At 44.9% G+C, this 12,126-nt stretch overlaps 1 protein-coding gene and 1 long non-coding RNA gene across 8 annotated transcripts in view; one reads left to right on the top strand and one right to left on the bottom strand.

The window, feature by feature from the left end:
• The window catches only part of LOC147110519 (uncharacterized), a 70,169-nt gene that overhangs the window by 51,043 nt on the left and 7,000 nt on the right, over positions 1–12,126 (top strand). The window contains exon 4 of one of the 3 annotated variants that reach the window (XR_015079937.1): positions 10,946–11,115. The exons of 1 other annotated variant lie outside the window; for it this stretch is intronic. This is a non-coding gene — a long non-coding RNA (uncharacterized LOC147110519). Of the gene's footprint in view, positions 1–4,786; positions 7,198–10,945; positions 11,116–12,126 lie in introns of all 3 variants that reach the window. One more of the 3 variants, XR_015079936.1, reaches the window with a different exon arrangement.
• Positions 4,462–12,126, bottom strand: part of parn (poly(A)-specific ribonuclease (deadenylation nuclease)) — a 134,515-nt gene continuing 126,850 nt past the window's right edge. For 3 of the 5 annotated variants that reach the window (XM_086000556.1, XM_086000554.1, XM_086000555.1), the window contains exon 24: positions 4,462–7,174. In XM_086000556.1, the coding sequence (XP_085856682.1) occupies positions 7,122–7,174 (53 nt within the window). In that variant the 3' untranslated portion in view covers positions 4,462–7,121. Of the gene's footprint in view, positions 7,175–11,210; positions 11,331–12,126 lie in introns of all 5 variants that reach the window. The other 2 variants (XM_086000553.1, XM_086000552.1) reach the window with 1 other exon arrangement.

Raw genomic sequence — 12,126 nt, 5'->3', positions numbered from 1 at the left:
GTCGGTAAGTAGGGTGAAGCGTTTGCCGGCTAGGTAGTGGCGCCAATGGCGCACTGCCTCCACGATGGCTTGGGCCTCCTTTTCCACGGAGGAGTGTCTGATCTCGGGCGCCTGAAGGGTCCTCGAGAAGAAAGCTACGGGCCGCCCTGCCTGGTTGAGGGTGGCCGCCAAGGCAAAGTCAGACGCATCATTTTCCACTTGAAAGGGAGTGTTCTCGTCCACTGCCTGTAGCGTGGCCCGCTCAATATCCTGCTTAATGCTTTTGAAGGCAGCATGGGCCTCAGCAGAGAGCGGGAAAGAGGATGCTTTCAAGAGGGGACGGGCTTTATCGGAGTAGTTAGGGACCCATTGGGCATAATACGAGAATAACCCCAGGCACCTTTTCAGGGCTTTGGGAGTGTTGGGCAGGGGCAGCTCCCGTAGGGGGCGCAATCGGTTGGGGTCTGGTCCGATTTCCCCATTCTCCACCACGCTGCCTAGTATGCAAAGGCGTGTGGTGTTGAAAACGCACTTGTCCTCGTTGTAGGTGAGGTTGAGCTTTTGTGCGGTTTTCAGAAACCTCGCGAGGTTTGAGTCGTGGTCCTGTTGGTTGTGGCCGCAGATGGTGACGTTGTCGAGATAGGGGAAGGTTGCCTGCAAGTGGTGGTCATTGACCATGCGGTCCATCTCCCTCTGAAAGACCGAGACCCCATTCGTCACCCCAAAGGGGACTCTGAGGAACTGGTAGAGGCGTCCGTTTGCCTCGAAGGCGGTGTACGAATGGTCCTCTGGTCTGATAGAGCTGGTGGTACGCTGACTTGAGGTCGATGGTGGAGAACACCCGGTATTGGGCGATTTGGTTCACCATCTCGGATATGCGGGGTAGCGGGTAGGCGTCTAGTTGGGTGTAGATGTTGACTGTTTGACTATAGTCAATCACCATCCGCTTCTTCTCGCTACCCCTCACCACCACCACTTGGGCGCGCCACGGGCTGTTGCTGCGTTCAATAATGCGCTCCTTCAGGAGCCTGTCTACCTCGGTCACGATAAACCGCCTGTCCTCCCAGCTGTACCTCCTGCTTTTGGTCGCTATTGGCCGGCAGTTAGGGGTAAGGTTCGCGAATAGCGAAGGCGGCTTTACCTTCAGGGTAGCCAGACCGCACACTGTGAGGGGCGGCTGGGTCCCACCGAAATTGAGCGTGATGCTTTGGTGGTGGCACTGAAAATCCAGGCCCAAGATCACGCTCACACATAAATCTTTCATAATTAACAGTTTAAAATTATTATATACAGTGTCAACGGACAATCGTACTGCGCAGTAACCCGCAATAGTCGATATCTGGGTTTTGTCGGCCATAGAGATCCTGCCCTGAGTAGGGACTATAGTTAGAGTCGTTGTACCAGATCAGGGTGAACGAAGCTCTCTGTGCTCCCGCCGTCAATTAAACATTTAACCTTGCACCCGTTTACCTCAATGTCCACCATCGATTTGGATAGTGGGTGCGGTCTGGACTGGTCCACTGTGATCGACGCCACTGTAGGGCCCTGATCGGGACAAGATGGTGGGGCACACGAGGCCGGGTAAGATGGCGTCCACGCTGTCTGCTCGCGAGATGGCGGACCCCACGAGGTCAGACAAGATGGCGTCCAAGATGGCCGCTCCCACGGCGCGCACGCGGCGGTGGCGGTTTTGCCTGCGGGGTTCCCTCTGCACACCTTCCCAAAGTGCCCCTTCTTACCGCACTTAAAGCAGGTGGTGCCTTTCGCCGGGCACAGGTTCCTGGTGTGCTTCGGCTGCCCGCAGAAGTAGCATTTGGGGCCCCGATGCGTCGCGGCGGTGGTAGGGCTTCTGGGGGGAGAGCAGGGCCCCGACGGTGTTGGGCTACCGGGCTGGGAAACAGAGGCGGCGTGGGCTGCGCGGCCTGCCGAGTAGGAGTCAGAGTTCTTCTGAGCCACATCCAACGATCGCGCTGTGTCCACAGCCTGTGTCAGATCTAGGCCCGTTTTCTCTAGCAGTCTCTGCCGGATATAATTAGAGCTAAGGCCTGCGATAAAGGCATCCCGAATCAGCTCGTCTGTGTATACCGTGGCTTTCACGTCTTTGCATTTGCAGTCTTTGCCAAGCACTTTTAGGGTGACTAGAAAGTCCTCTAGCGACTCTCCGGGTCGCTGTGTGCAGGTAGCAAGCAGGTGCCTGGCGTACACTTCGTTGGTAGGCCGCTGATAGTGGGCCTTTAGGATGTTGCAGGCATCCAGGTAGCTGGCGGCGTCTTGTATGAGTGGAAAAACCCGGTGGCTTACCTGATTCTGTAGGATCCCGAGTTTCACATCTCCGGTGGCTGTAGAGGCTGTGACGGCTTCGGAGTTGGCCATAAAGAATTCCCAGCACTGGAACCAGTGTCCAAACCGTGCCGATGCATCCGAAGCATGCGGGTCCAAATCCAAGCGTTCCGGTTTCAAAAGTTGATCCATCGTTAAAAGTTTGCTAATAAAATTGACGTGCCTCAATAACTTCAAGACTTGAAGTTAGCAGAATAAAACGAGGCTTTTATTAGCAAAGAAAAGATGCCGGTGGCTGCACCTAGCGTGCTGCTGTTCTACTGCAGGACAAGCCTGGACTTAAGTAGGGCCAGGTATGGGCGGAGCCGACACACAAAGGGGGCGGTGCCCTATACACAATACAAGGTACAAACACCGGAGCAGGCAATACAATATATACAGTTAACTACAGTCTGATGAATGACATATTTCATCACAGTGATCTCATTGAAACATACAAAATTCTTACAGGGCTTGACAGGATAGATGCAGGGAGGATGTTTCCCCTGGCTGGGGAAGTCTAGAACCAGGGGTCACAGTCTCAGAATAAGGGGTTGGCCATTTAGGGCTGAGATGAGGAGCAATTTCTTCACGGAGGGTGGTGAATCTTTGGAATTCTCTACCCCAGAGGGCTGTGGAGGCTCAGTCGTTGAGTATATTCAAGACAGAGATCGATATATTTTTGGATATTAAGGGAATCAAGGGATATGGGTATAGTGCAGGAAAGTGCAGTTGAGCTAGAAGATCAGCCATGATCTTATTGAATGGTTCGAGGGGCCAAATGGCTGACTCCTGCTCCTATTTATGTTCTTAAAATAAATTCAAGTAGAAATACGAGAAAAACAAATTTAAATGACAGCCTCATGAGCAGGAAGTGGGAAGTTGCAGTTTTAATCTGTTTAGATCCAAAACCTTGTGCCCAGTCATGTGGCTCATTAATAATTTCCTGCCAGTCCATAACAGCTAGCAACAGGTCAGTTGTGAATGAATCCCAACAAAGTCAGAGCTTTCAACTTGACAAACATGCACATAGCTTGTGGTACCCAGACACACGCCTCAGAGGCACAAGGGCCTAGAAATTCATTAAGGCGCTGCCAGCTTTGTGCCCAGTTAACGCCTAAAGAGTGATTTTGCGCCAGAAATGAGTTTGCGCAGATATTCAGCGCAGCGGTATTGGCGGCGGTAGCCGTTAGCGCTGCGCCGGCACCGATGACGTCATCGGTGTGCGCAGTGCCCCGGTTCCGCCCCGAAACCGGCCCGATCCCCATATTTAGTTGCGGCCGCCTCCTCCGAAGCGGCCGCAAACAGCGACCAGAAAACGGGGCCGTCCTGCTGCCTTAGTGGGGCGCTTTAAAGCGGAAGGTGCGGCCGGCCGCTTTTTCGGCGGCCGCCTGCCCGCACCTCCTTCCCCGCACCTCCTTCACCCCCCCCCCCCCCCGCGGCATTGCCGGCTGCTTTCCGCGAGCCCGGCACTTCTCCGTGGTGCCGGGCTCATTTGCCGGCACTATCCAGCGGCGATCTCCCCGTTGCAGGCAGGTCCCCCTTAAGAGGAGGAGGCCTGCAGTACCGCAGCCTGCCGCTCCGTAGCGGCTGGCGCAGCGGCGCCAAGAGCGCGGATATTCAGTGTCAGCGCCCCAAGCGGAGGCGGGCACATCCTGGTATAGCGCCCGGTTCCGAATTGGGGCGCTAACAATGAATATCTGACGATCGCTATAGGCTTCCCGCCCAGCGCTAACTTTTGGGCGCTAGCCAGCTGGCGGGGCCATAGTGAATTTCTAGGCCAAGGAGTCTATTTTAAGGTGAGAAAATATCAGGCAACTGTCAGACAGCTGTTAATACTTACCGACAACTGCCTGACAACTACTTTAAGAAACGACCTCCGAAGCAAGTGTCTCCACTGGGTCAGGAGTAACAAAAAGGCATCAATTCTCATACAGCTCATTTACTGGCATTAAGACAGCAACGATTTTCAAGCTTTTAAAAAATATTTTAAAATTAAATGGAAGCATTCGATGGAATGCAAAATTCTTCCCATCTCTGCAATTTTGACTTTTGTACAGCTATCCTCTTCTTGCAAGCTTCTCTAAACTGTAAGAGTATAAAAGGCACAAGTTCATGCAACACTTGTGTGTATACTGCAAAATAAAGACAAAGGAAACAATGGAAAATGTTGTGAATTTACTCAGACAGAAAACCTCAGCATCCCAAGCAGTGAATACGGAGGGCAAACATTCCCCAGCATTCAGAGAAAACATGCAAAATACGTGAAAAAAAATTCTTAAAATACTGTGAAAGAGGGACCATTTTCAAAAGATTTGGCCTTTGGAATATCTGCTGATAGAAGGGTTGAATATTTGTCCCGAAGCAAAACACACTCAAAATGTTTCCGCTTTATGGGAAGATTCAATAAACTCACAGGAAGGATAGTATTCCCATATCAATATACATCTACAGTTTTAAAAAGTTTGTTACAATTTATGTTTTGCAGATTCCGATTTCAGGACATTTTTACAGATGAGGAAAGAACATAGATTCACACACAATGCGTCAATGAAATTCAGTACAGATCAAAACTGTTAATTAGAAGCCCATGGTGGAAATCAGCCCAATTACTTACTTAAATTAAAAATCCTTTGGCATTGAATTTAAACCCTCATGTACCAGTTGATTCCTAGTATCTCAAGTAAAGAGTGCCTCCTTATCCTCACTAACCATACATGGAGACATCTTTTAAGGGTTATTTTGACCGTCAACATACTGCAACCAACGTTTATGAAATGTTAATTTTGTTTTCTACACTCCATTGAATGGAGTTCTTTTTACAGACAGGGGAAGCTGTCAATATGAACTACAATGTAAAATTTTACCTCCTGTTGGCTTTAAGACGCAGCTTAAAAGACCACAGAAACATGCGACTCGCAGTTTGTGCTTCATGGTACTCCTAGCACTTACTTAAAATAATGACAGTGCAACAGGACAGTATGTTGTTTATTTCCGAGACTTGGGGTTCACTGCTTTTCCCTGAATTGTAGTCTTGGCTGAGATAATCTGGGGTGGTATCTTCCCCCTCCTCTCCCGCACGAGAGATCGCGTGGGGGGGGGGGGGGTGGAATTAGCAAGGGTTGACAACTCACGCAGCAACGAGCTGCAGATGCCTCAACCAGGCTGATATGCAACAAGTCAAACGTGGTTGAGTGATCTTGAATATTGGATGGAGCACAAAGGCGACACTTCAACACCAATACAAAAACAAAATACTGCGGATGCTGGAAATCTGAAATAAAAACAGAAAATGCTGGGTATACTCAGCAGGTCAGGCAGCATCTGTGGAGAGAGAAAAACAAAGTTAACGTTTCAGGTGGATGACTTGTACTGAATTTCACCAACCTTTCATCGACCTGAAACGTTAACTTGGTTTTTCTCTCTCCACAGATGCTGCCTGACCTGCTGAGTATTTTCAGCATTTTCTGCTTTTATGATACTTCAACACGTTTTCCTTGAACAAACTACTGTATATTTAAACAATTTTTAAAAAAAAGGGGATTTTTCACCTTTACAAAGTATTTACAGCACAGAAACTAGCCATTTGGCACAACAGGCATGTGCTGGTGTTTATGCTCCACACGAGCCTCCGCCCACCCTTTTTCATCTAACCCCATCAACATAACCTTCTATTCCTTTCTCCCTCATGTGTTTAATCTAGCTTCCCCTTAAATGTATCTATACTATTTGCCTCAATTGTTCCACATTCTAACCACTTTCTGGGTAAAGAAGTTTCTCCTGAATTCCCTTTTGGATTTATTAGTGACTCTCTTATATTTATGGCTCCTAGTTTTGGTCTCGCCTGCAAGTGGAAACATCTTTTCTACTTCTTAAAACATTATACATTTTTGATTTGAAAGGCAGATTTCTACAAAGATACAGTTGCTTCTGACCATCCACTGCAAGCGGAGACCTTCACACAAATAAAGAACATGTCACTCGTAGTAAGAAAATTGTCTTTAATTTTCCTTCATGAAATTTTAATTTTCTTCATGATACAAAAAACTTTAAATATGATACAAAACTCACCGCTGGCCCCCAAAAGAGAAATCGAGTCTCTTTTGCGCGCACACATATACACACACACACACATACATACATACATGTACAAAAGAGAGTCTGGTGTACAATGCAACTTCCGACATAGAAGGCTGAAAGCTCAGTACAGTCCACACCAGTTAACACAAACAAAAGGATCGACGCAACACAGTCACCGTCCTTACTGCAAGGACGACGATAATGCTTTGTGCATCCCTTAAAAAAAAAAACGTGAACATAGAAGTCAGGCCACGTTATTGATAATCAAGTCATTAAATTCACTGGAAATACAACTGATGTAATACATATATATATGTATATATATATAAAAAAATTACAGTGCTGAACAGTGATTATATTGTTTTGGAATTCGAAACAAACATCCCATGTAGCTGGCACAAGGCAACTTCCAATGTTGGTTGCTGCCCGAAGTCATCAGTGGTACAGAACTGGCTTGAAATGCAGCTCGTGAAATTAATGATACTGGTGGAAGATTTCGGTATGCAATCAAACCCCATCTCATTCTGAACAAAACAAAACAAAAAAATCCGACTAAAACACTTAATGTAATGTTGGCTCGTGTTCGTACAGTTAAAACAAATTATTTTCTACATAAAGACTTTTTAAAGTTGTCTTGCACCACATGAAGATTGGAGCTCACGGATCAGTATGGCTTGCAAGTGTGGCGTCTGGTCACTGCGTTATCTGGAAGATACCACTTTGTTCATCCAACGTGCTTCATGTCACCATGTGTCTGGGACTTCAAATAACTCGGCCTGTGTGTTTACACTGCTGCCTATCCAGAAACAAATAATAAAGGTAAAGTTTGTGTACAGTAAACCATCTGTATATTAGGTAAACCTTGCCAGTTACTTTAAATATGTTGTACTAAACATCAGTAAACAGACACCGTACTAAAATGGCATAGTACAATTAATGAGTAAACAGAACAAAAAAAACTGTACAAGACCACACCATCCTTACATTGCACATTTCAGATTTTTAAAAAAAAAGTCAATCTTTTTCCATGCAACTGTAATTTCATTGCCTGTAAATGGACTTTTACTGTGCATTTTAGATACTAACACTGCCATAATGCCAACACTTGCACTGAAAAGGATATTAAAAGCCTATCTTAGCAGCTCACCAGCACTATAGATATACTGGCTACGTTTCAAACAGTTTTCATGCAAGCCAAAAGACAAAGTTAAGTGCTCTTGGTTACATTCATTCACCACACCCCCACCTCTACTTCGAACTCCTTCTTTAATCCTCCAGTCTTGAAAACATCGATGCACACAAGGGCACAGTTCTACAAAACAGCAACAGCCCTCCAGTGTCCTGCCCAAGTAGCCATTTTGCACATGTATGGACAATGTTAGTAGGCCATCGCACCCAAGCCCAATCCTGTTCTCCTCAGCTGTCATACAATACAATTCCAGCAGGGATCTCTGGATAGGGATTTGGAGCCCACATTCTCTTCCCGAGCTCGGGGAAGCAGTCATCAACTGCATCACCCCCACTGCTCTGCTAGCGGAGAATAGCTGGCAGCACAAATCCAGGACTGAATCAGAGAGCAGAGGCAGTAGCCGTGGTCCAGAAGGTCGTGGGTTCAAGCCCCCCCTCCAGAGACTGGAGCACATAATCTAGCCTAACACTCCAGGGCAGAACTGAGGGAGTGCTGCACTGTCAGAGATGCCATCTTTCGGATGAGACGTTAAACCCTCTCAGGTGGGCGTAAAAGATCCCATGGCATTATTTCAAAGAACTGGGGAATTCTCCCCGGAGTCCTGGCCAATATTTATCCCTCAATCATCACTAAAAAAAAGGACTCTGAGATCATCACACTGCTGTTTGTGGGACCTTGCTGTGCGCCAGTTTGCTGCCATGCTTCCTACATTACAACAGTGACTACACTTCAAAAGTACTTCATTGGCTGTAAAGCCTGGGGTTGTGAAAAGCGCTATATAAATGCAAATCTTTCTTTCTCATCTGGATGACTCAGTACTACTACACATGGCACATTTGCCCACTGAACCATCAGGGGAGCAGAGTTTGACATTTTCTGCAGAGTTCGAAACTATTCAACGCAATAACAACATTTGAAAAAAAATTACAGGATTTTAAAAACTACAGGAACTTTTCCCATAAGAACTGAAATAAGTTAGAGCACATGTTAATCATGCTGATGCAAATTTGGAAATGTGCTACTGACTGACACAGAAACAATGAATTCTGTAATGAAAGAGTAAAACTATTTTAGATGAATGCAAGCCTCAAAAGATTCAAGGCAAACAACTCTAAAGAGTCAAGCAGAGCACACTATCAGTTTCATTAAGTTATCCTTCAGTGTCCCCATTCTCACTGAAGCAAAACACATTGGGGGGGGGGGGGGGTGGGGGCGGAGAAAGGAGGGAGAAGGGCAAACGAAGAACCAGGCCTGTGCCACCATCACTTTGAACTAGTCACTTAGTATGCAGGTATGACATGGGTTGATTCACCCTCCTTCCCATGGTGCGTTCCCTCTATTTATAACTATCATCGATGGCTCAGCAAAGACAGGCAATGAACCTTCATTCTATTGATTCCATTGCACAGCCCGTCAGTACACCCAATGCAGTCACTGGATCATCACTTGTGATGACCAACTTTAAAACTATTGCTACAACGGTGAAAAAATTCGATGTCAACTCAAGGTTCATCAATTTGATTTTGTATTTTTTCTTCTATGAAAAAAAGACACATTATCCACCTCATCTATGGGTGGATGTCCTATTGTGAAGTGATGAATTGTGAGGTGAGCACATCGATATGAAGATCCCGCTAATGGAACCAGGCTTCAGTTACTCAAGAGTTTTGTAAATAGTCCAAAACAAGTTGAACCCCACAAGAGAGAGGATTTAAATCCTTATCCAAAGTGTAAACGTTTTTTTTTTATTATTCGGCATTACGGATTCCCAGCTTGACATTAGTTATTCATGAAAACCACTCCAATGTTGGATCATTTATTTTTGCCCTTAAAAAGTCACAATCAGATTGAACAGCGCAAAATTAATTTCATCAATAGAGTCTCAGCTGCTCTAGCAATTAAGATGTTTTGTGAACCATGACTTCAAAGATAGCAGGGAGACTTTTAAAAGGACTGGGGTCCTGTGAAGTTGTAACCTAGCTTTGCACAAGGAATCTCCCATAATATCTATTCTTGCTATATACTAAACTATTTGATCCCCGTGATACCAACAACCAGCTTTTGGGCGGGGGTACCTTTACATATGGATTGAAAACCAGCCTACTTATGAACGTAATGATGGGCCAGTGGACGGGTCCAACTCGATCAACAAAATCTAGATCAGACTTCTCTTTATCGAAGTCTTGTCAAAGTTTTTCCTGCAGTAGGATGTTATTTACTGTACACAGACTATGCAGAACAAAATGAGGTGCAATATATGCCAGGCACAAGAACCTTTTCCAAGCAAGTCTTTTCCCAAAATAAAATCATAATGAACTACTTTCATTGTCTAACATGCAAGAAACAGCTGCTTGTTTAAATATTTTGTTTTGACTGCAGCCTGGGACTTCTGCTAGACTGAAAACTAAACCTATACAAAGGATTTCTCATCAGCGTTTTATTTGGCAGTTTTGTACTTCCAGTGAGTTAGCCATTTGTATTCATAGGCATTTTAGAATTGTTAAATATTTCTTATTCCATTAAGTGCATTCAAGTACAACCATAGCATTCCACTCTATTTCTCAGAAGCATTAAATGCACTTTTATGAACTTGGCTCCACTCTAATGCAATACAGGTTTTCAAGCTACCCATATTATACACTGGTTTTAAACCAATGTGCCAGAAACTAGTTTGATCTATTGAAATAAAGAACAAAAAAATTCAGCTTCATTTGCAAGTCTCAGTGGAAAAGAAACCCTTGTAAACTTACATCGCTACACTTAACTCGGGTATTACAGAGTACACGTGTATTTTAAAATAAAGTCATTAGCTCCACATAAAACTGATTATGCATTGCCTATTAATTCAAGGCATTACATTACATACTTTAGGTAATTTAAGGGCAAGGGTTACAGTCCTATCCGACAATTGATATGGTTAACTTTAGCAAGTTCTCAGCGAGGGGGGCATGGATTTACCTTCTACTCCACGGGCACACATCAGCTTTCAAGGCCAAAAACAAATCCCTAACCTGCTCAACCGGTTAAAAGTAGCAAGGTACAAAGAATGAATTGAGATGTGTCTTTCTCAAAAGTATTCAACACAAAAGCATGCAAGGAATCAGAGCCATCAACAGTCCCAGGCAACTGCGAACATTTTAAAATTAGGAATCCAGAGGACGTTTAAAATCATTTGAGATCTTTGTATCCAAGCAAACTGGAGCAGACAGATTAGTGCTCCTTGAGAAAAGAGAGTGAGAAATCTCACACAGAACAAGAATTGTGTTGAGTGGCGTAGACCTTCATTTGAAGAATCACAAAACATTTTTTTTAAAGTACAGTTTAAGTCATTTCATCCCCGTTCCATTACTATACAAGTAAACTCGGTCTCATTCGCAGCATCCAAGAAAACAATGAAGATGGGAAGACCGCTAATATATATGTACTGAATACAAGATGGCTTTCTCTCATATATATATATATATATATATATATATATATATAAAAAAATTAAAACACAGAAGAAGCTGGTTGAAGAATATTATTCATTGAAAAAGACCCTACCAAAGGTAGGTGATATTATTGGATTGCTTGACATACTAGTGGGGCTTTTTGATTTGCTCTGAAAATCTGCATCAAGGACTAACCTGCCAAAATTCAATACCTTAGCTGAAGTACACGCCAACAGCAACACTTGTCAAAAGGAGGAGCACTGCTGCAAGTGACAGTCTTAATAAGACTGCCATGGCTCTCGTCAAATTGGTAATTTCAGGAGATCCCTTACCTACAAGATAGCAACAGTGCAACAGAAATTTTTATAAGTAGTTCAGTATGGAGTACACTCGATATCCTGCCAACCAGGTAGCGTTTGGTTTGCTCACTTTTCTTGCTGAAACAAAACTAGCTAGCTGTTTGCAATGTAGTGAAGTTCACAGAACAGACTCAAAAAGTAATGAATTTATGTAACATCAAACCAAGATCCTTTGGAGGGGACAGGGGTGGAAAATGAGCCCCATCACTAGACTCCAGAAACAGCAGATTTCTTTCAGAACGTGGAAACTAGAGGATGTTCTCCTGCAGATCATCAATGCAAATATAATGGAGTAGAAATTGGCCCTTGTTGCACCTGTTTTACACCCGTAGAACAGTGCAACGAGGGCCAATTTCAGGGACCAATATTGGGTCAGGCCATTTTTCAGGCATCCCTGAGCAGACGTTAGGCTTCTTACATATGTAAATGTAGGGCCCATCACCTGTTTTAGGCTTCCCCTGGAAAATAGGATACTGATGAGCAAAGTAGGAGCTGGGCCTGCTCTGCTTAGGATTCTTCAGCAGACATTGCGGCCACCATCAAAAGGCGAGAGTTTTGTTATTTAAACAAATTTAGAAAATCGTTCTTGTGGAGCCAGGAGGAGCAGACTTCCCCCGACTCCACAGTAATCCCGGTGAGTCAATCAGCCTGACATTCATCATCTTAAAATGGCCGTGCTGCGTGTGGAGATACGACTGATGCTGCTGGCAGCTCATGCAAAAAAACGTCAATAAGGCCAGAGGCCCAATTTTGGGCTGGCCTCAGGCCT

The sequence above is a fragment of the Somniosus microcephalus genome, chromosome 11, assembly GCF_052327205.1.
Source record: "Somniosus microcephalus isolate GS21.2 chromosome 11, FLI_Smic_1.0, whole genome shotgun sequence".
NCBI classification, from domain to species: Eukaryota; Metazoa; Chordata; class Chondrichthyes; order Squaliformes; family Somniosidae; genus Somniosus; species Somniosus microcephalus.
The sequence above is the reverse complement of the archived record's forward strand: the minus strand, read 5'-3'. Positions and strand labels throughout refer to the sequence as shown.